General features: G+C 40.6%; 1 protein-coding gene across 1 annotated transcript in view; it reads left to right on the top strand.

Annotated features, from left to right (window-relative positions):
• The window catches only part of EPHA4 (EPH receptor A4), a 156,946-nt gene that overhangs the window by 74,995 nt on the left and 55,390 nt on the right, over positions 1-26,561 (top strand). The window contains exon 6 of the mRNA XM_050752480.1: positions 18,417-18,755. Coding sequence (XP_050608437.1) covers positions 18,417-18,755 — 339 coding nt within the window. The remainder of the gene's footprint in view (positions 1-18,416; positions 18,756-26,561) is intronic.

Below are 26,561 nucleotides of genomic sequence, written 5' to 3' on the forward strand. Positions count from 1 at the left end.
GCCTACAGACTACTTGGTGGAGAAGAGATTGACTGTTTAGAGGTTGTCTGACAGTGTGGTTAGAGCTGAGATTGGAATTTATAAGTGGCTTTGCCATTGCACTGAGGACTCGGGGACGGTTGACAGCTGGCAGAAGAAACAGGTAGACAGCAGGGTTTGGGAATGTGGTTTCAGTCTGTAAAGGACAGCTCAGTGTACACTGAGATCATTGCTTATGTTGTCATTACACTTCTTCCTTCTCTACTCATAGTTTTGTATTCATAGCACTTAGGCCCAAATCCTAATAAATGCTTGTTTAATGATAGCATTTAATAAATGCTGGGTTAATGAATGAATGAGGCTGGGAAGCTTGGTATGAAGAGCAGGAGTGAGGAAATCTTTTCTCACACTTTATATGGACAGTGTTCCTAGGTATTACCATTCCTTTCATGTACCCTTGGGGCTTCACAGACCCTACAATGACTGTGACCTTGATCGGAACAGGGAGCACTGGGCCCATGAATTTCCATTAGGTGAATCTGTGCTTGGAGGGAGAGCCTCTGGCTCAGCTCAGAGACCTTCCACAGACCTTGAGTTTGTTTCCCAGCCTGTTGTGTAGCTGGGTGACTGTTGAGTCTCTTCAGTCTGTTTTCTCACCTGGAGAATGGAGTTAATAACAGTACCTCCTAATGGTTGTTGGTGTTAAACAGCCTTATGTTGTTTATGTGCTATGTAAATCGCATAGGATGATGCCACTTTCATACATTTTAGCTTTGGCCGGGAGCAGTGGCTCACGCATGTAATCCCAGCACTTTGGGAGGCTGAGGTGGATGGATCACCTGAGGTCAGGAGTTCGAGACTAGCCTGGTCAACATGGTGAAACCCCGTCTCTACTAAAAATACAAAAATTAATTGGCATGGTGGCTGGCGCCTATAATCCCAGCTGCTTGGGAGACCGAGGCTGGAGAATCACTTGAACCCAGGAGGCAGAGGCAGAGGTTGCAGTTAGGTGAGATCGCACCATTACACTCCAGCCTGGGTGACAAGAGCAAAACTGTGTCTCAAAAAAAAAAACACACACACAAACACACACACACACACACACATATTAGCTTCAGTTACCATTATCAGTATTATTCTTTTGTTTCCTAACTACTACAAACTGTATTTTGGCCAATCTGGAGCTAACAACCCTGCAAATAAAAGTTTTTTGGGTATTCGAGCACTTTGGGCCACTGGGAAATCAAGTCCTATCTTTAAAGTGACTGGAGTGAGATTCCAGGTCTCTCTGACTTTATATTCAAATTGCTATAACCTCCAGAGTTTCTTTCATAATGAGAGATAATAATGATGATGACAATTTTATAATTATGCCCAGGTAATGTAATAGGTACTTGAAAAAATCTTAATACTTGGTTCATAGTATAAGAAATCTGTAAGGTAGATGTAATCTTCATCTTACAGAAAAGGTAACTGCAAGCTCAGAGATGTTAAGGAACGTGCCCAAGATCACACACTGCCTTGGATAGAGTCGTACAACCTGAAGACTCACACAGTTTCTATTTGCTGGGAGATTCTCTTGCTGGCTGTCCCAAGTCAAGCAGAAACATTCAGAGTTAAGGAGAATCCTAGGGTCAGCCTCAGATGTAACTGTTAAAAAGTTTAGATGCAGTGGCTCACGCCTATAATTCCAGCACTTTGGGAGGCCCAGACGGGCGGGTTATTTGAGGTCAGGAGTTCAAGATAAGCCTGGGCAACATAGCGAAACCCCATCTCTACTAAAAATACAAAAATTAGCCAGGCGTGGTGGTGTGAGCCTATAATCCCAGCTGCTCAGGAGGCTGAAGAACAAGAATCGCTTGAACCTGAAGGCAGAGGTTGCAGTGAGCTGACATTGCAACACTGCGCTCCACCCTGGGTGATAGAGGAGACTCTGTTGTCTCGGGGGAAAAGAAGAAAAGAAAAAAAGACAAAAGAAAAAAAAATAGCCAGGACTGGTGCCTTTCACCTGTGGTTCCGGCTACTTGGGAGGCTGAGGCAGGAGGATCGCTTGAGCCCAGGAGGTCAAGGCTACAGTGAGCTGCATTCACATCACTGCACTGCAGCCTGGGTGACAAAAAAAGACCCTCTTAAAAAAAAAAAAAAAAAAAACCGAAAAACTGTAAATGGGCAAGGATTGTTTTTGCTTTCTCCCTTTCCTGTTCCTCCATAGACTAAGTACTTTCTCTGGGTGGCCACTTTTGTTTGAACTCTTAAGTCCCAACCTTTTTCTTTTCCAATGTAAATATTTTCATGCTATGTTCCATTTGTGTGATTAGTTTAATAATAAACTCCCCATCTTTATCCACACCTGCTACCAACAATTTTCTTGTGGGAATCTGGGGCACAATAGTAAACTCAAGAGGAAGTGTTTGGGACTGACATTTTGATGATTGCCCTCAGTTTGCATCATGTACTTCCCCACTTACTTTCCATGCAGATAAAGCCTTCTCTAGGCTGAGATTTGATTGTATTTTGAGTGTCATGAAATTTATCTCTGATGGCAGGAGGGCCTGGCTCTTTCTCCCAGGTATTTTTCAGTCTCATGATGCCGACCTGTTTAGCATTTAGGGGGAATGTGTGCCCATCACTTTATTACCAAGTATTGCTACTTGGGAGTTTAGGAAACCTCCAAAGATGGCCACGTCTGTGCTGCTAGAACATTTGATGTATGTGTAATAAGGGTGTGGTAGTTGAGCCCTTGGAATTGTGTTTTTCTGTAGGAAAAGCGGTTAGCTTTATCTTAAGGATGCAAAGGGGAAAAGGAAAAAATTTGATTTTAGCATATGGATGGACTAAAAAATCTAAAAATTAAAGTAACATTTGCATGTTTCAGAAGTCATTTTCCACAAGGTGAAGGGAAGGAAGGATGGTGGCTTTTTGTGTCATTGTTAAAAGGTCCATGAAAATACCTGCTCTTGGAACTCCTTCTGCTACACTTCACTACTTCAAGGTCTTGTGCATTACTTTACTTACTTATTTATTCATTTTTTTTTGAGATGGAATCTCACTCTGTCACCCAGGCTGGAGTGCAGTGGTGTGATCTCGGCTCACTGCAACCTCCACCTCCCAGGTTCAAGTGATGCTCCTGCCTCAGCCTCCTGAGTAGCTGGGACTACAGGCGCCCACCACAACACCCATTTGTTTTGTTTGTTTGCTTTTTAGCGGAGATGGAGTTTCACTCTATTGACCAGATTGGTCTTGAACTCCTCACCTCATGTGATCCATGGACCTTAGCCTCTCGAAGTGCTGTGATTACAGGCGTGAGCCACTGCACCGCCTTGTGCATTACGTTAATGGTGATCACATCCCACTTACTTTATATGCAACACTTCAGTTAAGAGGAAACAAAGTCCTGATGGCGACGCCATCAACTTGCTGATCAGATCGCCTTGGCTCTAACAACTGACCAACACTGTGATATTGAGAGAAGGTTTACCCTCCCCAGGCCCCAATTTCCTCATCTGTAAGTTGGAATTCTCACCATCTACCTCTGGGACTGTTTTAAGAATGAAATAGGAAAATATTTGCAAAGGTCTGGCACCTGGTAGGGATCTAATAAATGTTGTTCTCTTTCTCTTTTATTTCCAGCTGGTCATTTCCTTCCCCAAACTACCTCCACAGCAGGTTGACAGCGTATCTCACTGCCTCTCTATCGGTGATTTTCACCCTTGAGTGCATAATTAAATTACTTGATGGCTGCCCTGTACTCCAGGATTTCTAGGGGGGTGGGTAGGACTCAGACATCAGTATTTTCAAAAATCGGCCTGTTAATTTATTGTACAGTTAAGGTTCAGACCTCTCCAACGGAACTAATTTTTTTTTTTTTTTTTTTTTAATTTTGAGACCGAGTTTTGCTCTTGTCACCCTGGCTGGAGTGCAATGGCACAATCTTGGCTCACTGCAACCTCTGCCTCCCGGGTTCAAGTGATTCTCCTGCCTCAGCCTCCCAAGTAGCTGGGATTACAGGCACACGCCACCACATCCAGCTAATTTGTTGTATTTTTAGTAGAGACAGGGTTTCACCATGTTGGCCAGGCTGGTCTTGAACTCCGGACCTCAGGTGATCCGCCCGCCTCGGCCTCCCAAAGTGCTGGATTACAGGCATGAGCCACCACACCCGGCCAACAGAACTAAACTTATAAATATTTTTTTAAACTTAAACATTAACTGCATAAGCTTCTGACGACTTCCTCTGAGATAGGGATAATCATGGAAGTAACTATACTTTGCTGATAATAGATATAGTCGTAAGTCAGGTAGCAGAACTGGATTCTAATTCTTAGCCTATGGCTCTTCCTCTCGACATCTCCCTTCTCAGTGAATACAGTGGACCTGTATTGTCTAGTACAGTAGACACTTGACACATGCGGCTATTTAACCTTAAAGTCATTAAATTAAGATTCAGGTTCTTGTTTAAACTTGGCACATTTTGAGAACTCAGTAGCCATTTGTGGCTAGTGGAGACTGTGCTGGACAGAAGACCCAGAGAATGTTCCTATCACCACAGAAAATTCTACTGGACAATACTGTAGGAGACATTCCCATAGAGAAGACAGTGGGATTTTCTCAAAGACCCTCTTGTTCACATGACCCACAGAGTAACTCTCCCCACTCGCACCCTGCCCCCAGCTTTATCGGATTCTCTTGACAAGATGTGGCGATGGGAAGGAGCCTAACATCAGGGAGCCTTTCAAACTGATTCCAGCCTCTAATCAGTTCTTACCAGTTGGTTAAGCCAGGTGACAAACCCAATTCCCTTGTGCTGACAGCCATGATAATCAGGCACCTTCTTTGTTCATTATGCTGTCTTTAACCCCAGCATTCTTATGCAGCCCTGCATTTAGTGATCGCTCACTGTGACGGCACACTAATGAAGAAATAAAACACACTATCTGAGGCTCATTCTTCTAGCCAAAGAGAGACTGTGCTCCACTGGCTTGTAAAATCAGGTTTTTGTTCACTTGGAGAACGATTAGACCAGGTGAATACAAGTAGCATTGGCTAATTTAGAAGGAAACTGCCTAGGAAGTTTGCACCATTGACACTGCTGGAGAGCTTAAGAGAATTTAATCGTAAACAAACTTTACCTTTGGGAATACTTTTGATGGAGTCTCTGGTTAGGTTAACATAAATGGCTGCCTGTGAGATGTACTGAGATGTTTCTATGGAAGCACCATCTGAACATTTTCTAGAAAATAGCCCGTAACTATTTAGAACAGGGAGTTTAGAACAGAGCTTTTTAAACATCCACATGCACAAAAATCACATGGAAATCACCTGGGGATTAGGAGTAGCGAGGTTAAGCCTGAGATTCTGTTTCTGACAAGTTCCCAGGTGAGGCTGAAGCTACTGATCTGTAAAACCATCTATAGGCAGCAAGGATTTACATTTCCTGCCCCACGGCTGTTAGGAGACAGGAGATTCTGTTTTGATGCCTGTAACTTTCAGACCTGTTCTTCAGCTCAGTGGTGACTCTAGAAACATATTTCATGGATTCTGATCATTCTCCGTTAACGGAAATGGAATACTTCATTTGTCTCCTGTATGAAGAAAATCCAACCTGAGAAGAATCACATAACCAAATGCACTCACTGTGGAATTATTTTTCTTTTTAATTTTGCTGTTTGTTTCTTCCAGAATCCTCACAAGTTATTGCCAGAGAGTAGAAATGTAACTGTTCATCCTAGACACCTGTATCAGTCAAGAGAGGCAACAGGCTTTTTTCTGGCAACATTGCCAGGACAGGCACCATTATTTCTGCACATTCAGGGCTGCCGTTAAAGCTGATGGCAGGATTTTTATTTTATGAATCGTTTCTTAACAGGGATTTTGACATGATTTTTATTAATGAAATTAATGTCCTTTAACTCTTCAAATAAGTAGCTCTTTCCCTTCTCCAGATCTCTTTCTTCTTGTTTCCCTTCCCCTTTCTTCTGGAATGCAGTCTGGTTATCAGCAGGGCTGGGCGTGGTCAACCGCACACCCCTGCAGGAAGACTTGTTAGTCGTGTACTAGCTTGTTCAATGATTGTAGTGAGAAAGATCTTCTTTTCCCCTACTGGGAAGCTAAATCAATATTATATTTAAAGTAACTTTCTTTTTTTGTTTTCTTTTTTTTTTTTTAGACAGAGTCTCACTCTGTTGCCCAGGCTGGAGTGCAGTGGTGCTATCTCAGCTCACTGCAACCGCCACCTCCCAAGTTAAAGCAATTTTCCTGCCTCAGCCTCCTGAGTAGCCGGGATTTACAGACATGCACCACCATGCCCAGCTAATATTTTTGTATTTTTAGTAGAGCCTGGGTTTCACTGTGTTGTCCAGGCTGCTCTCGAACTCCTGACCTCAAGTGATCTGCCTGCCTGGGCCTCCTAAAGTGCTGGGATTTACAGGCGTGAGTCACTGCACCTGGCCTTAAGGTAACTTTCTTTTCCAGCCCCTTATTGTGTTTCAAAATGTGCTAGAAAAGTACCTTGTAAAGATAGCAAATTGGCTTTGCATATCTAGAAAAACGTAGCTCATCTGTCATTTTGCCCCCTTGACTTCTGAGCACTATTACCAGAGTAGTTTTTCGTATTTTCCTATTGGAAAGCTGTCTTCGTGCTTTCAGGTGCTCCTTATTTAACTTGTTTGATGAAACTTATTGGAGCCTGGTGATTGGGAACGCTTCGTAAATGAGAGATTATTATTTTAGATTGCCAACTTGAAGGACCTTCACAAATCTGTCTCCAAGTAAACGGCCTTGAATAATTCAGTCAGCTGTGCCAAACAAACAAAGAGTGATTGATTGATACTTAGACATGGCCGAAAATATTCCAAAATTGCAGCTTTTAAGACAATTTATAGTAGGAGAGCTCAGAGCTAATGAGGGCAGATTTACTAAGATCTATGACCAGAGGTCCTGATTTGAAAAAGCTTTCTCCAGGTTTACGTTATCAAGAAATTGAAACAGCCAAGTTCCAAACAACAAACATCACTTACTTTGTCTCTACATTTGCCTTTTCTAATTGAATTTAGTGCGCTGCTGTATTTCCTCCAGAAAGTGTATTGTTTTAAAATTACCATTTCAGTTCTATTACTCAAAGCCCTCGCTGCTAATGCTTTCTGACAGTTATCAACATAATGAACCATAATGAAATGATGAGCAATCTTCGGTGGAAACCCAATGTCGATTCCACTGGTGCTATGTGACTGTGTTAAAATTTGAATGCAAATTAAAATAACATCGTCCTTACTTGTTTCCAAGGTCAGGAGAAGGGAGGGACTCTTTTCCTTTTTTATTTTTTTTATTTTTTATTTTTTTAAGTGCTTTAATTTTGGGAGTCTCACATCCATTTTCAAACAAGCTCTTGAAGGTGCCCCTGATATTCTGTTCAATTCACTACCCCAAAGATTTACATGCTTAGCAGTCTGGCTAAGGGATTTGGGGAGGGACGTCTAGAGCAAAGCTTTGATGTATAAACCATAGGATAAAAGGCAGCCTTCAGTTTCAAGTAAACTACATTTTTTTTTTATCCACCCGAAAGCATATTTCTTTTTGCTTTAGAGCTGCAAGTAACTAATCATATAATGACGGGGGAGGGATACATTCTATGAAATAGGTCAGTGAGGGTGCAGTTAGCTCTAGTGAAAGATTCGTTAGAAAAGTGAGAACAAAGGCCAAAGATTCCCAAAGTGTCATTCATGAAAGTGTTTCAGAAGATTCATTGGTTGATCTCTAGCCATTTTATCATTCATGCAATCAATCATTTTTATGAACATATTTTTATGAAAAATCTCCAAATCCAAGTTTTCCAGGGGAATTTCTCATTCCATGTCATTTATCAAATTTGCAATGTAATAGTGTAGTTTCATACTGCATTCCATTCGTCATAGGACAAAAACTCAAATTGAGACAGCAACTCCCCCACACTGCCAGATTACATAGTTGGTTTTTAGTTCAGAACATATGGTCCTGCTGCCTGTTAGTTGGTAAGCCAGCTAATGTGTCTGTCCCATGGACTGTACAAACTGATCAAAGCAACCAAAGACATTTGGACGATTCAGATGCAGCCGTCAACGCATGCTGCTGCTCCAGTTAGATCTTAGGAGTTCAACATCTGACATTAGCTAGTGAGTATACCACATTCTTGTTTCTTCCTTTCGGATTGCCTTTCAGCGTTTTAGCTACTAATAGGAAAAAGTACCTCTAGACAACAAAGTGGATGGTTTTTGTTTGAAGAAAATTAAAGATAGAAGGAGAAAGATCACCAGGTGAGCTTCAACGAAGGCACTAGATAGACCCTAGAATGATCATTTGCCATTTGGCTGTTTCCAAAATTTCAAGAGCTTCATGATATTTCATAAAGATCAGGTATCATCTCATTGAATTCTTTTAAAAAGAACAATGCTGTTTTAGCCTCCTGGTTTTTTTTCCCCCCACATACTCCTCATTTTATAGTCATAAACAGAGCCCATTGTGGATTCCACTGGAAAATGCAAAGATTCGAGGGACAGTAATATATGCCCAAGTGAAAGGCTTGAATAATCTGCCAATGCCATTTAGCCAGGTTATTACAATTTTTCTACCACCATGAATAATTAAGAGTGGCTTGTCATTGACCGAGTCCTGTCATTTCTGGATGCTATTTTTGACACTATGCATGGAAGTCATACAGTGGTTATTCACCGCATGCTTCTATGAAACAGGGTTAATTACACATTTTTCTGAGATCCCCTGGGGTGAGAACGGGGTAGCTTCTTTTTTCTTTTCTTAAGATGGAGTCTCACTCTGTCTCCCAGTGGTGCGGTCTCAGCTCACTGCAACTTCCGCCTCCCAGCTCAAGCAATTCTCTCACCTCAGCCTCCCGGAGTGCTAGGATTAGAGAAATAAGCCACCACACTCAGCCCAGGGTATCTTCTTTGCTATCAACATTTAGATTTATGAGAGATTCTGCTATAGAGATATAATTGCCCCTCGCCCTATTCCTGTGATCTTCCACCTAGAAAAAGAACCTTTAATAGAAACTCCTGGCTGCTCTCCTGCACAGAAAGTAGGAACAAGGCAGAAAAGATCATCCCCATGAAAATGATAAAATAGGATCATTTGAGAATTAATACTAGCTAGCCGTCATCATCATGAAGGGCAGGGAAGTGAGGTGAACTTGAACTCTAGGGTGAATTGAGAAAGCTGGAAACTTTCTACCCAATTCTCAAAAAGAATTTGTAATTATGGGTTAGTATTTTCTTTATATTATTTATATCTCTATGAAAGGGAAGCAGGGTTGTTTAGCCTTGGAGTCAGGGTTTCTGATCACAGCTTTGCACATATTGGCTGTCTTAACTTTGGTGATTTGCTTAACTTTTCTTATCTTAGTTTTTGGTAATCAGATTGGTGTGAACAATGAATACTTTTTTGTCAGATTTGATTGCACCTATTAAATAAGATAAGATACCAAAAAGTGCTTTGCAAGAAAAGTAAAGTAATGCACAGGCTAGATAATTTTAAAAATGAAATACTCGATTCTACTTTTCTTGGTCTTTGGCATTGTAGCTTTCTTATGTTCAACTGAGAATTTATAAGGCACTTCAGCCCTAAACAAGTCATCCTAAAAAAAAGAAACCAAACCGTTAATTAACCCAGTAAAGAAAAGACAAAGGGAAAAGAGATAGAACCAGAAAAATAGGTTATGGGAAAGTCTCACAACAAGAAATGAACCTCTATAGGAAGCCAAGAATTTTTCATGACAGCAACAGTGATTGATGCATCCAAAAGGTTCTGGTTTAATCATGGACAGCCCTGCTTGGCTGTCTTCATTGTTAAAACACATAAACCACCAAGATAAGAGGTTATGCACTGTTCATATATGTCAGGAGGGATGTCTTTAAAACAGCCATCTTTATGTAAACTAACCCACAGCAGATAGCACTGGGAGAAAGCAATTAGTGGTGGCAACATATACAAATGTCGGGGGAAGCATGGGCTTTATTTCAGAGTCAAAACGTAGTGCACCCCAACTGTTGACTCTGCCTTATAACCTGTCTTTCAGCCGGAGAGAGATTAACAACAAAGGCTTATCTGAAGGGTTGAAGGGTTTTACAGCTAAGACGCTGAAGTGCTATTGACAGACCAAAAGTTGTACATGATTAATGAAGCCTTAGGAAATGGAACTACAGACCCAAGGTGCTTCCTTTAAGATATGTGTTGGACTGGTTGCCTTGGCATTTTAGTGAGGTGACAGTAGGGCTTAAATACATTGATCATGGGAGAGTTACCTTTCTACCCATGCTAATTGGGGTGCTCCATTTCCCATCCAGAATGAATTTCATAGCCCAGGCATTGAATTTTAAAATGGCGATTAAAAATCAGTTAAGTATTAAATGTCTGTGATAGCTCTGGAAACCACTGTATCACATGAGACCAGAGACTTTGGTTTTTCTATTAGCTATCCTCTTGCCTTGGTTGCAGACTTGATTTTCTTTCTTTCTTTTCTTTTTTTTACATTTTGGCATGTGATTGTCGTTTCTTTTCTTTCTTTGTCATCATGATTATTATTTTGCTTAGCTTTTGTGACATACAAAAGTGCTATGGCAGTGGTTTTTTTGTTTGTTTGTTTATTTGTTTGTTCGTTTGTTTTTTGAGATAGGATCTCAGTTCATCACTCAGGCTAGAGTACAGTGGCACAATCCCAGCTCATTGCAACCTCCACCTGCCAGGTTCAAGCAATCCTCCCACCTCAGCTTCCCAAGAAGCTGGGACTACAGGCACGTGCCACTACACCTGGCTAATTTTTGTATTTTTTTTGTAGAGACAGGGTTTCACCATGTTTCCCAGGCTGATCTTGAACTCTTGGGCTTGTCAAGCCATCCACCTTCCATGGCCTCCCAAAGTTCTGGGATTACAGTCATGAGCCACTGTGCTCAGCCATGGTGCTATGGTAGTGATGCTTCTGATTAGTGAGCTGGGCTGGGCTAAAGCATCATCATTCATTCATTTGTTCATTTGGCAGATCCTTATTGAGTATCTACTAGATGTCAGGAATTACTCCGAAAGCTGTAGATAGTCTCATAAACCTGAAAAAGAAAAGATTCCTCTTCTCCTGGAGCTTATGTTCTAATGGGACTATAAACAACAAACAAATGAATAAACAAGATAATTGAAGGTTCTCATAAGAAGGACATTTTTTAAAATGTGGTGCAATTGGGTACATTGGGACAGGGAAAGGGAGGATTTCAGTTTGTATGGAGTAGTCAGGAATGAGAACTATTCCAGGGATAAGAAGTCAATTAGTCAAAGGGCCGGGAGTGGGAATTCCAAGGAGAGCTACCAGCTCCAAGGTATTTTGAGTTGCATGTGCAAAATTTTGCTAACAAAGTGAGTTTTAGAGTTGACTTGCTTTTTTCCACAGTTTTGCATTCTGTTGGCACTTTAATTCCAGTTCTTATGAGAAATAGAATTTTTAGGTTTATATGGCATGTTATACTGCATATTCACATATATTTAAGCCCTGTGGCAGAACCCATTTCTGCCAAACCCATTTCGAAGTACAATTATCATAGCAGGTTTTCATCTTCTACTAAAGTTACAGTAGCTTCCTGTAAGAATAAAGAAACGCATTTTCTCTGACTTTGGGTGTGAGGTAGAGTACACGGGGTGCCTGGACTTTCCATAGAATGGTTCATACCAAACTTGTAGTCACACTGGAGACATTTATGACTTTAGGTTCAGTGTTGGCTGGTGGCTTCTAAATGACGTTATTAAGGCTCACACAGATTTCGTGTGGATATGTAAATACTGGCTTGTCCTAAAGCGGCTACTTTAAATCCTGACATAAGCCAACAACTGTGTTCTCTAAACTACTCAAGAATTAAATTTTAGTCTAATTCATGAGAGGAAAGTAGTAAAATACGTGGAATTACTGGAATTTTCTTTTATGCTTGGAATATTGCCCTTCTTAAATGTCACATTGACAGTATGTGGTTCATTTCCAGAAGCTTGTTTTTTTCCCAGAGAAGAACACATGGTTGGTAAAGGAAGATCAAGATTCCTTTTATAATATAACATGATATGATGTGATATTTTATAATATGATACGATAGTCCTAGGTATCTACTATAATGTGGCTATAGTTTCTTTGGGGCTAAATGCTGTCAAACTCCTGTAAACTGAATATGAGGTGACATCCCACTAGAAAATAATTACCCATTGTAGCACCTTTCTCCGGTACCTGCTGTGTGATGCCGGAAGTATTTCACACCAGTAAAGTGAATGGATGTTCATTAACTGTATCTACAATGGCAAGACATTCAGTGCCCAATTCTTTCAAAGCAATGAGAAACTCAAGAAATAAGCCATATGTCTCATTTTTATTCCTTCCTTAGCCAATAAAGGTAGGTCTAACTTGGGCTTTAGCAGCCAGAGTTGTTACCTGGGCTATATAAATAGGGGTTCCTGGACTGAGCTTTTTAGATAGGCTCAGGGTATGCTTTTAGTCTCTAGAATTATGTGCAGAATTCTGACGGTGCCAGAGAACATCTTCTTAGAAAGAAGATGCCTTGCTTTCATCATATTTTCAATAGCATGAAATGCTCTGAAGGTCAATTTTAACTGCCACCTATTTTTGCAAGTAAGTTTTCTTGGAGCACAGTCATGTTCATTTGTTAAGGTATTGTCTATGGCTTCTTTGGAGATAGAATAACAGAGTTGAGTAGTTGCTACAGGGAGCAGATGGCCCATAAAGCCTAAAATATTTACTTTCTGGCCAGATCGTAAAATTTCTTTACAGAGAAATTATGCTGGCCCCTGTGCAACAGATTTATAAACTAAAGATTACTGCATTTGACTTCTGTTTCTGGGATTACCATTAATATCTGTGCCACTAAATTATATTACAAATGTAAAGGGCATATTAAATATGAAAACTTTAAAATAGTTGAACATGCTATTTTCATTTTTGGGTGGAGGCACAGAGAGAATCCCGGGCTTATATGTGAATTTCATATGTGAATTTCATGGGAAATTTACAGATACAACCAAAAATGTAAAGGAAGGATGTTTATGTTCCCTTAAATACACTTCCGCATTTGATTAATTCATATTAGGTTGGCACAAAAGTAGTTGCCTTTAAAAGTAATGACAAAAACCACCATTACTTTGCACCAATCTAATGTTTCAGAATGTCTTAATTTGGGTGAAAAAATTAAAATTAAAGGCAAAAGCTGTAGTTCCATAAAGACTAATAAGGAAAATACCAGTCTACTTTTAGAAATGTTAAAATTAAGCTTCTTCAGAGATAAGGTTTTTCCCAGAGATAAAGCTTTCATGTCTGAGTAAATCACCACCTGAAATCGCAGTGGAGGAAGAAAAGTGTAATAACCAATCCCAGTTTGATAAAACCTTATTTGGTAGAACCCACATTTCAAATTCCCAGCCGTCGCTGGTTACACAGCTGTAAAAACAGGACAAGGCAGGTGCTTGCTCTGACATCCACTGCACATATAATCCCTATTTAGTTTCCTTGAGTCTCTGCCTTTTCCCCTAGGTTCCTTATCCATTCCTGCAACTATCTAGGCAACTATCAGGAAGTTATCAAAATGAATAAGAATGTTTTTCCTCTCTCCTCTAAAGCAAGTGATAAACACTAGATGCACAATAAACGTTTTTTGAATAAATGAATGATTCACAATCCCTCCCAGCAGAAGTAACCACTAATATTTTATATATAGCCCTTTCTACATTTTCCAAGGTAATTCTAAACCATGAAAAAAAAGAGGAAATTGAAATAAACTAGTTACACCAAGTTACTACTTCACAGGTATAAAACTAATGAATCTGTATGTGAAAAGCTGACTAGTACAGCTTTGGCTCAGAGAAGGCTGCATAATTCACACACTTCATAACACTGTGGGTAGGTGGATATAAGATTCATTAAAGGACTTCGTTAGTTTTTCATTCATTCATTCATTGACTTATCAAACGTGTTCTGAGATTTCTGAATGAAGAACCGTGGTAGAAAACGGGAAGTGGTAAAGACATCAATTATTATTATTATCATCATTATTATTATTTTGAGACAGAGTCTTGCTCTGTCACCCGGGCTGGAGTGCAATGGCGCAATCTCGGCTCACTGCAACCTCTGCCTCCCAGGTTCAAGCGATTCTCCTGCCTCAGCCTTCCAAGTAGCTGGGACTACAGACATGTACCACCACTCCGGGCTATTTTTTTTCTTTTTTTATGTATTTTTAGTAAAGATGGGGGTTTCACCATGTTGGGCAGGCTGGTCTTAAACTCCTGACCTCAGGTAATCCACTTTGGCCTCCCAAAGTGCTGGGATTGTAGGCGTGAGCCACTGTGCCCAGCCAAGACATCAATTCTTGAGGAGCACGTATACTGTTGATAGAAACAGATATGGAATGGTGTGTAAGTAGCAAGACACCGTTATATGTTACAAACAAAGCGGGCAAGGAAATAAGGAACTGAAATGTCAAACAATGCCATAAGCATAAGGACTGGTGTTATACCAGTCCTATACTGAGGCTAGTAGTGGGTAGTTTTGAAAACAATAAAATCTTGCCGTTCACAGTGACCCTCAAGCTACCCGATGTGTGTGTGTACGCAATAGGGTTGATTCAGATGTGGAGACTAGAAAATTACAACAAGTAGAACAGTTAGCCCTTTTTGTTATAAACCTCATATTTGTAATTGGAGACTTACTCGCAGGTGGACATATTTCTGATGACAAAGGCAATCACTGTGTCAGAAATTTAATTGCTTCTAAATAGCCAGACACAATACTTACATAAATGAAAGAGAAAATAATCAGAGTTAGGTTTTTTACTTCTGGATGCCTTGTATTTATTAAAAGAGAGCTCAGGTTACTCAGAATACCAGTTTTCTCTTCTTTTTAACTATCTCTGTAGGTAATTGTTTACTAAGATGTTGCCGTTCAGTATAACTACAGGCTCAGATTGGCTTTTGGCTGTATTCAAGTCCATATTTGTTTCTCATTGTCTTGAGAATAGAATACTTTTATTCCTAAAGAGGAGATGGGCCCTCCCTTTAAATGAGAAACACACTTATATATTTATCATCTTTTAATTGGCAGGAGTTTAAAAAAACAGAAACCACAATCCCACAAGCACAGCATACCACCATTATGATTATAATTTGTAAAGCATGTGTCCTCTCCCAGGTTTTTTTCCAGACCAACATCGTCGTCATGTTGGATGGATTTTCTATACTTTGTTTTCCCCTCTATCATATGACTTCGTTATACTCCAATTTTGAGGCAGCGATGATGTCCCCACAAAACTGTCACTCTCTGTGATAGCAGATCATAAAACATACGCAGTACAATTCACCAGCATTGAACTTGAGTTTGCCTGATTCTTAGTCTTCAGCATCCACTCCAGAGCCTTCTTTCAGAATCGCTGCCCATAGGAAGAAGGCTGCCCTAGGTTAGCATGTGTTTTTGTGCCAGCCCTCCATTTTGAAATCCTACAGCATCTTTATAATTTTTTTTCCACGTGGCAGTGCTGTATCTCTGAGTCCTGTAACCATTTAGTTTTCTGCTCCATTTCTTCTCTGTTTAGACACTGCCATGCCCCGTCCTACATACTAATTACTGACTTTTTGCTTCTGTGGTGCTTGATTCATTGTGTCACATTTTCCCATGTGAAAGTGGACCAGGAACCTTGGCAAGGAGGTTAATGGATTTCAGAGTCACTCTTATTTAACCCTGGAAGTCACAGCAAAAGAAGAAGCAATGACTGACCCATTTTATAAACCAAGCCATGGTCAGCTTCAGCTGCAGACTGGTAATGGATTTCACTATGGTGGCAAGCATTACAGAATTAAAACAGGGCTGAAGATAGCGCACTGCCTTCGCCATGTTTGCCTTCTCAAACTGTGGCTGAAATTTTTCATTTTGTTATCATTATACCTTTAGTGAGGAACACATGGTGGAATAAAAATAACTCCAAATGGCAGATAGTACTTTTGGATTTCAGTCAAATTCTGTCACTAATTAGATTGCATGAACTTTCAGTATTATTAGATTTACTTTCCAGGTCCCAGCTTACTCCTCTTTAAAATAAGGGTATTTGTCCAAATGATTTTAACATCCTATGTGGCTCTTAGAGTCGGTGATTTTATATACTTCCTTTATTCAAGAAGCATTCATTTGTCATTATATTCCAGTTAACATGCTAAAAACTGTAAATGCAGTTTTGAAATCTAAACAAGAAAGAAATTTGTATTTTCTCTCTGAGGACTTCTGTGAAGTAATCTTTCCTTTAATACAAATTTGACAATAGTTTTGTGAAATGTTTTAAAGGTTTGCATGTTTTTAAGTTGCAAGGATGGGGAGCTGATCTTAATGCTTAAAGAGGTTGATGGTAATTAGTCCCGAGGGGAGTTTGGGAAGACCTGCTTACCTTGTTAAGATAAAGTCTTCAATAAGTGGTATAAAGAGAGAAGGAGAGTGAATTACCCTTATTAAATATTACCACTAAAAAATAATTGGCCATTAATTACTGCATGCTAAGTAATAAATATTAAATATAATTCCTTATTTATAGGTTACCTCTTCCAATTCTATCTCAACAGCCATTTTGGAACAGTATGTTTCATTGTGGTAGACTAGGTAAAGCTCATCCAAGTTCATGCAAGCCTCCTGTTAACTTTCTTTTCCTGAGAAACTTGTACTAATTTCCTGCAAAGTAGTCATTCCAATTACATTAGAAGTAGTATAGATAACAGTGATCAAGAAACCTCGAAGTTTTCTTAAAACTCATTTTGCAGCCGGGCACGGTGGCTCACACCTGTAATGCCAGCACTTTGGGAGGCCGAGGTGGGTGGATCACATGAGGTCAGGAGTTCAAGACCAGCCTGGCCAACAAGGTGAAACCCCATCTCTACTAAAAATACAAAAATTAGCTGAGCATGGTGGCGCGTGCCTGTCTACTTGGGAGGCTGAGGCAGGAGAATCGCTTGAACCCGGGAGGCAGAGGTTGCAGTGAGCCGAGATTGCGCCATTGCACTCTAGCCTGGGTGACAAAAGCAAAACTCCGTCTCAAAACCACAAAACAAACAAACAAAAAACTAATTTTGCTCATCTCTTGGAAGACTGAAATGAGAAAGAAATAGCTTTCCAACTGTCAAACTGAGTAGATATGTCTCATTTGAGTGTGGCAGCTACCTTTTAAGCCTTTGAAACTGGTTCAGACCGAGAAAATTCCCTCTCCCTTCTCCCAGCCTGATTCTTCCACTTGAAGGCAATTTGTGTCACAATTTTTTTTTGCCATATTAAGACCAATCATTGCCCGGCACAGTGGCTCACACATGTAATCCCAGCACTTTGGGAGGACAAGGTGGGCCGATCACTTGAGATCAGGGGTTCAAGACCGGCCTGGCCAACATGGCCAAACCCTGCCAAAGGTAGTGGGTGTGGTGGCACACACCTATATTTTCAGCTACTCGGGAGGCTAAGTCATGAGAATGGCTTGAACCTAGGAGGCGGAGGTTGCAGTGAGCTGAGATCATGCCACTGCACTCCAGTCTGGGTGACAGAGCGAGACTCCATCACCAAAAAAAAAAAAAAAAAAAAAGGAATCTGCGAATCTACATCAAGAAACAAGAGTTTCATCATGATCTACAGTCTTATTTTTTATTATTAATATTATTTTTAACCATCCATTATGTTGTTGATGATCAGTTGTTCTGTTTCATAACAACCACTGTCATCACCCATATTTCAGAAACTCTTTGATGTTGGTGGGAATGCATAAGTTAAAGGGCAGGAGGAGGGGTCTAGGAGCCTTGAACAAAACCCCTGCCATCTCTCCACAGCTCTATCTTCAACATCTCTGCAACTGCGTTAAACCAGTTCCTACTAATTACCCATAAACAGCTTAACCCTCCACTGCCATGTTGAACTGCAGAGGCACATCTCTACAGTTCTGTTAATTTTATTTGCTATTGATGACATGCTGTACTTAGGAATTATAATTTGTCTTCAGAAGTGGTGTATAACTATTAATTTATCAGAGTCTCACAACAGCCCTGGGAACTAGAATCACTTTCGCTTTTTTAGATGATAAGATGGAAACTAGATAAATTATGATATTTTTCTGCCACTTCAGAGGGAAAGCCTGGGCTTGGAGCCCATTTGCTGGAGAGTTGCTTCACATCTCAAAGTGACAACCGATGCCTTGTTTGTTTGCGCAGGAAAGAGAATGACACTTACGTAACAGCCTTCTATTATATTGTTCTTTTAAAAGATCTTTTATGCTGGCTTGATTTGCTTTTTGCTTTCCAAGTGGGTTTGGCTTACTTTGGAGAGCTGCAGGAAATAATACAAGCTCTGAGAGATTCCAAAAGAATATTTCGGTTCTTGGTGTGATGATGTGGTTTTCTTTCTCCAGGTCCACCATCTGCTCCCCTGAACTTGATTTCGAATGTCAACGAGACATCTGTGAACTTGGAATGGAGTAGCCCTCAGAATACAGGTGGCCGCCAGGACATTTCCTACAATGTGGTATGCAAGAAATGTGGAGCTGGTGACCCCAGCAAGTGCCGACCCTGTGGAAGTGGGGTCCACTATACCCCGCAGCAGAATGGCTTGAAGACCACCAAAGTCTCCATCACTGACCTCCTAGCTCATACCAATTACACCTTTGAAATCTGGGCTGTGAATGGAGTGTCCAAATATAACCCTAGCCCAGACCAATCAGTTTCCGTCACTGTGACAACCAACCAAGCAGGTAGGAATTGAATCTACTTTATTGTATGATCTGAATGTATATAGAGAAAAGGCTTAAAATAATGAATTATAATAAATTGCTATAATTGAAGTAGAACCAAGTAAGCCTGGGAGCTGTGTTATAATATAAAAGATACTTAGGGGCTGGGCATGGTGGCTTACACCTGTAATCCCAGCACTTTGGGAGGCCAGGGCAGGTGGATAACTTAAGCCTGAGAGTTTGATCAAGACCAGACTGGGTGACACGATGAAACCCCATCTCTACAAAAAAATACAAAAATTAGCTGGTCACAGTGGTGCAAACCTGTAGTCGCAGCTACTCAGGAGGCTCAGGTGGGAGGATTGCTTGAGCCCAGCAGTCAGAGGTTGCAGTGAGCTGAGTCACTCCATGCTGGATGGGATTCATCTTGGTCATTTTAATTATAATGTCCATGGCTGGACATCGGAACACTTATAGATTATGTACAATTATAAAATTTATTTTTACCAATACAGAGTGCTCTATTGGTATTTGTTATATTTTCTAACAAAAGCATTAGCAGCAATAGTTTTGAGCTTATGCTTTAATGTAAAATATTATAAATGATCTAGATGGACCTATACTAGAACCTCCATGTACATCTTTATGTCTGTAGTTAACAAAGTTTAAGACACTTAATAGTTTTGCAGCTACTTTTTTCTTTTTTTCTTTTTGAGACAGAGTCTCACTCTGTTGCCCAAGCTGGAGTGCAGGGGCGTGATCTCGGCTCACTGCAACCTCTGTCTCCCAAGTTCAACCAAGTCTTCTGCCTCAGCCTCCTGAGTAGCTGGGACGACAGACGCGTGCCACCATGCCCGGCTAATTTTTATTTGTGTTTTTAGTAGAGACGGGTTTTCACCATATTGACCAGGCTGGTCTCGAACTCCCAACCTCGTGATCTGTCCACCTCGGCCTCCCAAAGTGCTGGGATTACAGGCGTGATTGCAGCTACCTTTATAGTTGATTTCATGATTGACGTGGGGGCTGGGAGGGTGGGGCGGCCGGTCTCCTCCAATTCCTATATCACTTTCTGCTAATACAGATGACTAGAAAACATTTCCTGTTCATGAAGTGTTTCTACTGAGTTAATCACAGAACTGTCATGAAATCCTGAATATAAAATATTTTGAAAATCTAGGTTTCTAGGCTTTCACTTCTGACTTACTCATCTGTATTCCTTCCCTGAAAGTTACCACCCCTCCAGGAGTTTTACATTGCCGGCTTTTTTTATTTCTAGAGAGGAGAAGGGAAACAGAACTGTGGCTTATTCTTTGTGAGGCTCTTGGGATAGAAAACATTGCCGGAAAAGGATTATAAATTGCCAACAATCCTATTGCCTCTAACTGCGCTTTTCTTTTAAATGAATGTTTCAGTAAGTGCACTCAATAGTTTAGTAAAATATCTATACTAATTGATCCTATAAGTGAAAACGATTCCAGTGTCCCAATCCAAAGCCATTATTTTTCCATTTTGCCCTGAACTCTTTGGAATAAAAAAAAAGTTAAGACTTGGGGAAGGTTTTGAGCAGGGGCTAGAATGGTGAGTCTTACCGGAATGTATCTTCAGCTCTACAGACGTGAACAGTCTTTTAAAATCCCTAATGTGAACGGGTCATCCAGCTAGGCCTTTGTCTTTTAATTCTGTATTTTTAGGTTGTGAACACTGTTAGTGGTCATTAGTTTCATTTTTCTACAAAGACTAGTATGATTTAGGAGTTTTTGATAGAAATACGAGTACTCTGTGATTGCCAACATTTTATTAGTTCTCTTTTGGAAGAACACAATGGAAATATTACACGCAGATCCTGGGAACACGCATCGGTGCCACTGGTCTCTCTGAATTAGGAGCTGATGCAGAGCAGAACGATTTCGGCACCGTCTGGAGAATCTGGTTGATGATCCAATCAGTATTCTTACATGCAGCCCCCTTCTACCTTTTTGGCTATTCATTCGCAAGCACTGCATCATGTTCTTAACCAAATTAAAATTAGGAATGGACTTTTGGAGCCTCATCTGTAAAAGGTGAAGTCATTCTCCTTGGCAGAGAAAAGCCCGTGGGAGGCATGCTGAGGACAGGAGATTTCTGTGACTCCCTGTACACCTAGAGATTTGAGCCAAGAAGTTATGTCAACACCTACCTGGGCAAAAGGTCCAGAGAGCCCAAAGAAGACACACTAAAATCCTCCAAAAGAAGAAAATGTGCAAAAACATTTCCAGGGGCAGAGTGGGGTGGGGTGAAGTTTTATTTTAAATGTAGATATAATTCTTCTAGATTTAGGAGGAAAGGGGAGAGAGAATTACTCTGACACAATAAGGTTTTCTTTGCCATGGCATGTAGTCCTGCCAGGAGGTTTGCTGAACAGGACAAAATTCCAGCTCCTTATTTTAGTTTTCATGAAGGGTAATGCTGGGAAGCTGTTCAAAATTAAAAATAAATCTTTCAATAAGGAGACCTCCTATGTGGCCAGCCAGAAAGCTTTCACTTAGGAGAGAATTGTATATGTGCGGAGCACCGCTTCATTATCCTACCATAATTTGAAGTTCTCTAATTCAAATCATCAGGATAGTTTACCTTTGATTAACAAACCCTTTCTTCGTAGTAGTGCAAATTAATAATGTAGGCCAAAATTCTGGGTGAATGTAGCAACCGTAAACTCTATCAAAGCTCCCCTAAGTATATTTGCATACACACAATTATATTCTAATTGCAATTGCTCCTATTATTTCATTAAATTAAATTCCTTGAGGACCACTATAGGCAATGATGTCTCACTCTATAAGGAATACATAGAATTAATGAATGTTAGCATTTAGCACCTGGAGGCCCCAAAAGTTAGTGGTTCTCCATCTTTTCTCTGTTTTCACAGGGTTCTTTCTCTCATCAGTAACACGTTAAAAATAATAAATCAAGTCGATCACACAAAACCTGCTAGAATTTTTGAGTCCTATGTTCACTGCCCTTGAGACTTTAAGAGTTGAGGAGCAGCTCTATGAAGGTGAGGTGACTCATCCATGCTAATGTCAGAGCCAGTACTAAAAACCAGGGAGAATCCTACTCCTAAATGTAGAAAGTTGCTTTCCTTTAAAATTAGGAGATAATGAATAGCATTCATGTATTCAGTTTGGCATTCTCCCCATTTGTGAGACCAGATTATGTGAGTATCTGGGCATGGAGATGGAGATTTAACTGGGCTTTGATCATTTGATTGTAGAATGTGGTGTGAATGGGCCTGTGTTCTCACAAGGTTATTTAAACAATCCTAACCCAAATCTTACTCCTGGGGTCTTAGGGGGTTAATAAACACCCTTTCCCTCCGCTTCTGGGTTAAAAACCAGTTGACACAGAAGACAAAGGAAATCTGAATATCTGTCAGCTTTTTGCTGATAAGCTGATGGAAGGATGTGAGCTTTCTATCTGTGGCCAAAAAGGCTTGCTTTAGTGACACTTGCAGCCCAGCTGGCTAACTGCAGGCTCCCTGCCTGCCCTGCTAAGGTTGTTGGAAGGACACTCTGTGCAGGTAGGCAGGTAGGCAGATAGGCAGATAGGCAGGTCTGAGAGTGGGTGGAGCTGAGGACACAGTACTTCTCCCAAATTCTCTAATGAGATGAGTCACTCCCAGCCTCACCCCCATGCCAGAAACAATGAAGGGAAGAGGTGGGAAAAGAGTAAGGGTGGGGGTGTTACTTATTCCAGCTGAAGTTGTACCCAGTAAAACTGGAGAAGAGGAAGCTCTTGGAGCTCCCCCAAAAGTTACTTTTCTACATTACAGGCCAAAAGGAACAAAATGAGATTCCACTTTCCTTCATCCTTTCATCCTGTAGCAACTGTTTTGTCTTTTGTTTAGAAGCAGATAGTCCTGATGTTTATGAAAAATGGCAGACTGCTGGGTGATTTGTTTTCTGGATGGCTTTCCTTTGGTTTACTTTTACTTAAGTGGACCATCAGGCAAATGAATACAGGATGTGTCACCAGGAGGGAGAAATGCTGTGTAAATGAAACATGGTTTTCTGACCAAGCAACAGACCTGTGAAGTTTTGTTGTTGTTGTTGTTGTTAAAAAGGCTGCGATGGCAGCCAGCAGTACCTTAATATCTCTGAATCGTTTCTTGCCATTCATCTCCCATCGCCTTTGCTTGGTTTTCTAGCTATGAGGCTGGACCATATACTGGTGTTTTAAATCATTATCGACCCAACCCCCATGAATGGTGTTCTCTCCTCACCCTAAATTGCACCCAGAGGCAGTGATGTCCGTTTTTGATTTTTACTTTGCATGTGATGCTATTCTAGATACTTCATAATGGAAAGATCTGGTCTTCTCTCTCTAGCACAGCCATGGTGTCCTAGTGACAAACAAACATCTGTAGCATGCTTAGTTTGGAGGATTTAAAATATTTGATGAATTACATAATTATTTAAACTAGCTAATCTCTGAGATCTTTTCTGTTTCAAAATTCTGTGGTTCTAAGTATGTAACCTTGAGCTATGAACCTGAAGAAGTAAGGCTTATTTTTCTAACATGTTTAGAAATGGTCTCTCAATGCAATTCTAAGAGTGGGAAAACACTCTAAAAATGGTTCAGCAGAATTATCACTTGAATTCTGTCTGCCTTCCATCTCTCCAATTCCTTGCCCTGCCAAGGTATTTACGTTGTCGGGGAAAAACACTAAGATAGTGAACAGTTGTTCTACATTGGGGGTGGTTTCTGCTCCTACCCCTAATGGGCAATGTCTAGAGGCAATTTTTTGGTGCTGTTGCATCTAGTGGGTAGAAACCAGGCATGCTGATAAACATCTTATAATTCACAACACAGCATCCCCTACCCCTGCAATGAAGAATTTTCTGGTCCAAAATGTCCATAGTGCTAAGGCTGTAAAACTCTGTTCTAGCAGTAGTTTTTAAGAACAGACTTCATAGCAGTGCCTTCAGGGTTCCATAGCCAACTGGCCTTTGCTTGAGCTGGCCTATGGTTCAACACATAGGGAAGATTCCACATTTCTCTGGCTTCACTGCCCCATGCTGAGAGCATGATGCTCCCATTACAGTTCTCAGAGAACAGGCAGTTATAAAGGGCATTTCAAGACCCCTCATGAATCCTGTTATAGCTGTTTTGCCATCAGATGAACTGGTGCTGCTTGTTAGGTTGGCCTTGTTCTCTAGGGTTTGACAATTAAGCACTGAATGCAAAAAAATAAAAATAAATAAATAAAAACAAAAAAAGAGCAATAAAGTGGCATTACACCTCTTCATAATGCCACTCTGCAACATGTAGTCATACAGTTCCATCTGTTTGTTGACTAACGTTTATTTACAGTAAAAACAAATCAGTTAACTCTTTGTCAAGTAACGATAAATTTAATAAAACCAAAATAATGAATAAAGAAAAGATAATAACTAAGTATAAGAGGCACACTGTCTTTTATTACTCAACTGGTAAGTTCCCATTCTTTCTCTCCCTGCCATCTTTTAATTAGACGTATTATGTGATTTGAGTGGGATAATGGAGAACAGTGGGAATTCTCATCCCCACTGGGTATAATTGCTACCTGTCTTCTAGATAGTAAGAGGAAAGCTTCAAGAAAATGGTGGGAGAAAGGGGAAAATCTTACAGCAATCGATGTAGGTAATATGCTGTAGGAATGGCGGAGCCAGACTTTGTGGAGTTTAAAACTTAAACAACTTTTGTGTGATTAAGGGTGAAACAATAAAACGCTACAAAATTACAAATATCAGAGCAGGAGCAGAGCTTCAGAAAGGGCCCATACAAACTGCTTCAGCTTCGGTATATAAATTTCTGCCTCTGACTATGTTGAGATAAATGTAATTGTCAGATAACAGGACTATTGCATAATTATCCCTAAAAGCAGAAAGGACAAGGGAGAAAGATGAGATGTTGGGAAGTCCAGTTTGGCCTGAAATGAAGGTGTTGAAAGACAAATCGTGACAGTGAGTGGTTCTGGCCCATGGTTAGGTATGAGGGGCACCTCTGGAGTGGACCTGAGATGTGGTCTGGGATCAAAGGGACAACCAGAAAGCACATTCCTGCTGATTCTGAGAATTGTATTGGAAGACTAAACCTAAATGAGATGATGTGATCTCGGCTCACTGCAACCACTGCCTCCTAGGTTCCAGCGATTCTCATGCCTCAGCCTCCTGAGTAGCTGGGACTACAGGCGTGCGCCACCACGTACAGCTAAGTTTTGTATTTTTTAGTAGAGATGGGGTTTTCCATGTTGCCCAGGCTGGTCTCAAATACCTGACCTCAAGTGATCTGCCTGCTTCAGCCTCCCAAAATTCTGGGATTACAGGTGTGAGCCACCTCACCTGGCCAAATGATGGTATTTTTAAGGCACAAATGTTTGCTGCTTTTAGTGCCCTAAAGCAGGGGTCAGCAAGCTGTGGCCCAAGAGCCAAATCCAGTCCTTCAGATTGGGACAGCCCACGAATATTGGCTTTTATATTTCTAATGGGTTCAACGTAATAAAAAAAGGAATAATATTTTGTGACATTTGGAAATTATATAAAATTCAAGTATTGGCATTCATAAATAACGTTTTACTGGAGCAAATTCCCACTCATGTGTTCATATATTGTGTAAGAGTGTGTTCACGTGACAGTGGCATAGTTGAGTAGGTGCAACAGAGAGCAAATGTCCGGCAAAGCAAACATAGGCACTGTCTCATTGCTGACACAAAATGTTTGCTCATCTGAGCTCTGGAGTACTAAATCAAGAAAGGAGACCAATAAGAAACCAGGTTGAGAAGATATTGAAATACTGGTATCATTTGTGGAAAATTGTTTTGGCAAAGGATGCGATGGGTAACATTTAGGTAAATCTCAACATTTGAAACAATCTTTCCATTTGGCAAGACACCTTATTTTGTAAAGGTTTTGACTCAGAAAAAAAAAATTAACTAAAATAATTAGGATTTCAGTCATAACTTTGCTTTCTTGAGCCATAAATCTTTTCCCATTGGCACTCAGATTTAAATGGATTATGTGGGACATGCTTCACTGATATTCTGGTTCTCTTTAAAGTATGCATTCTTCACACTATTGCCTAGGTCCTATCGTTACTGACGGCAGTCTTCTTTTTAAATAATTCTGTGTTAGCCTGGTGCAGCGGCTCATGCCTGTAATCCCAGCACTTTGGGAGACTGAGCGAGTGGGTCACTTGAGCCCAAGAGTTCAAGACCAGCCTAACCAACATGGCGAAAACCCATCTCTACTAAAAATACCAAAATTAGACGGGTGTTGTGGTGCATGCCTGTAATTCCAGCTACTCAGGAGGCTGCGGCACGCAAGAATTGCTTGAACCTGGGAAGCGGAGGCTGCAGTGAGCCGAGATCTTGCCACTGCATTCTAGCCTGGACGACAGAGTGAAACTCTATCTCAAAATAATAATAATAATAATAATAATAATAATAATAATGCTATGCTCTGCTCCTGTGCCTTATCTTCCCTCCGAGATGATTTCATGCTTGCCTTTGATCTCCAGTAAATCATATTATTTTTCCTTACACCTAAGAAATTTAAAGGAAAAACAAATGATGGCACTAGTGAAATCTATAAAATGAAGAACTCCTTCTAAAGACTCATTTTAAAATCCTTCAAACAGACAGCAAAGCAATTCCACTGAGAGATTCTGCTGAAACGTCGTTTGCACATCCTCAGTTGTTAGTAGGGAATGGTAGCCGGTTGCAGAGTCCTTTCTGTGCCTGGTAATTATAGGCCCAAGCAAGCACACAGTGAGCTTCAGAGGAGCCAGGCTGTGGTTTTCTCATTAACAGCT

Source organism: Macaca thibetana, chromosome 12 (assembly GCF_024542745.1).
Source record: "Macaca thibetana thibetana isolate TM-01 chromosome 12, ASM2454274v1, whole genome shotgun sequence".
NCBI classification, from domain to species: Eukaryota; Metazoa; Chordata; class Mammalia; order Primates; family Cercopithecidae; genus Macaca; species Macaca thibetana.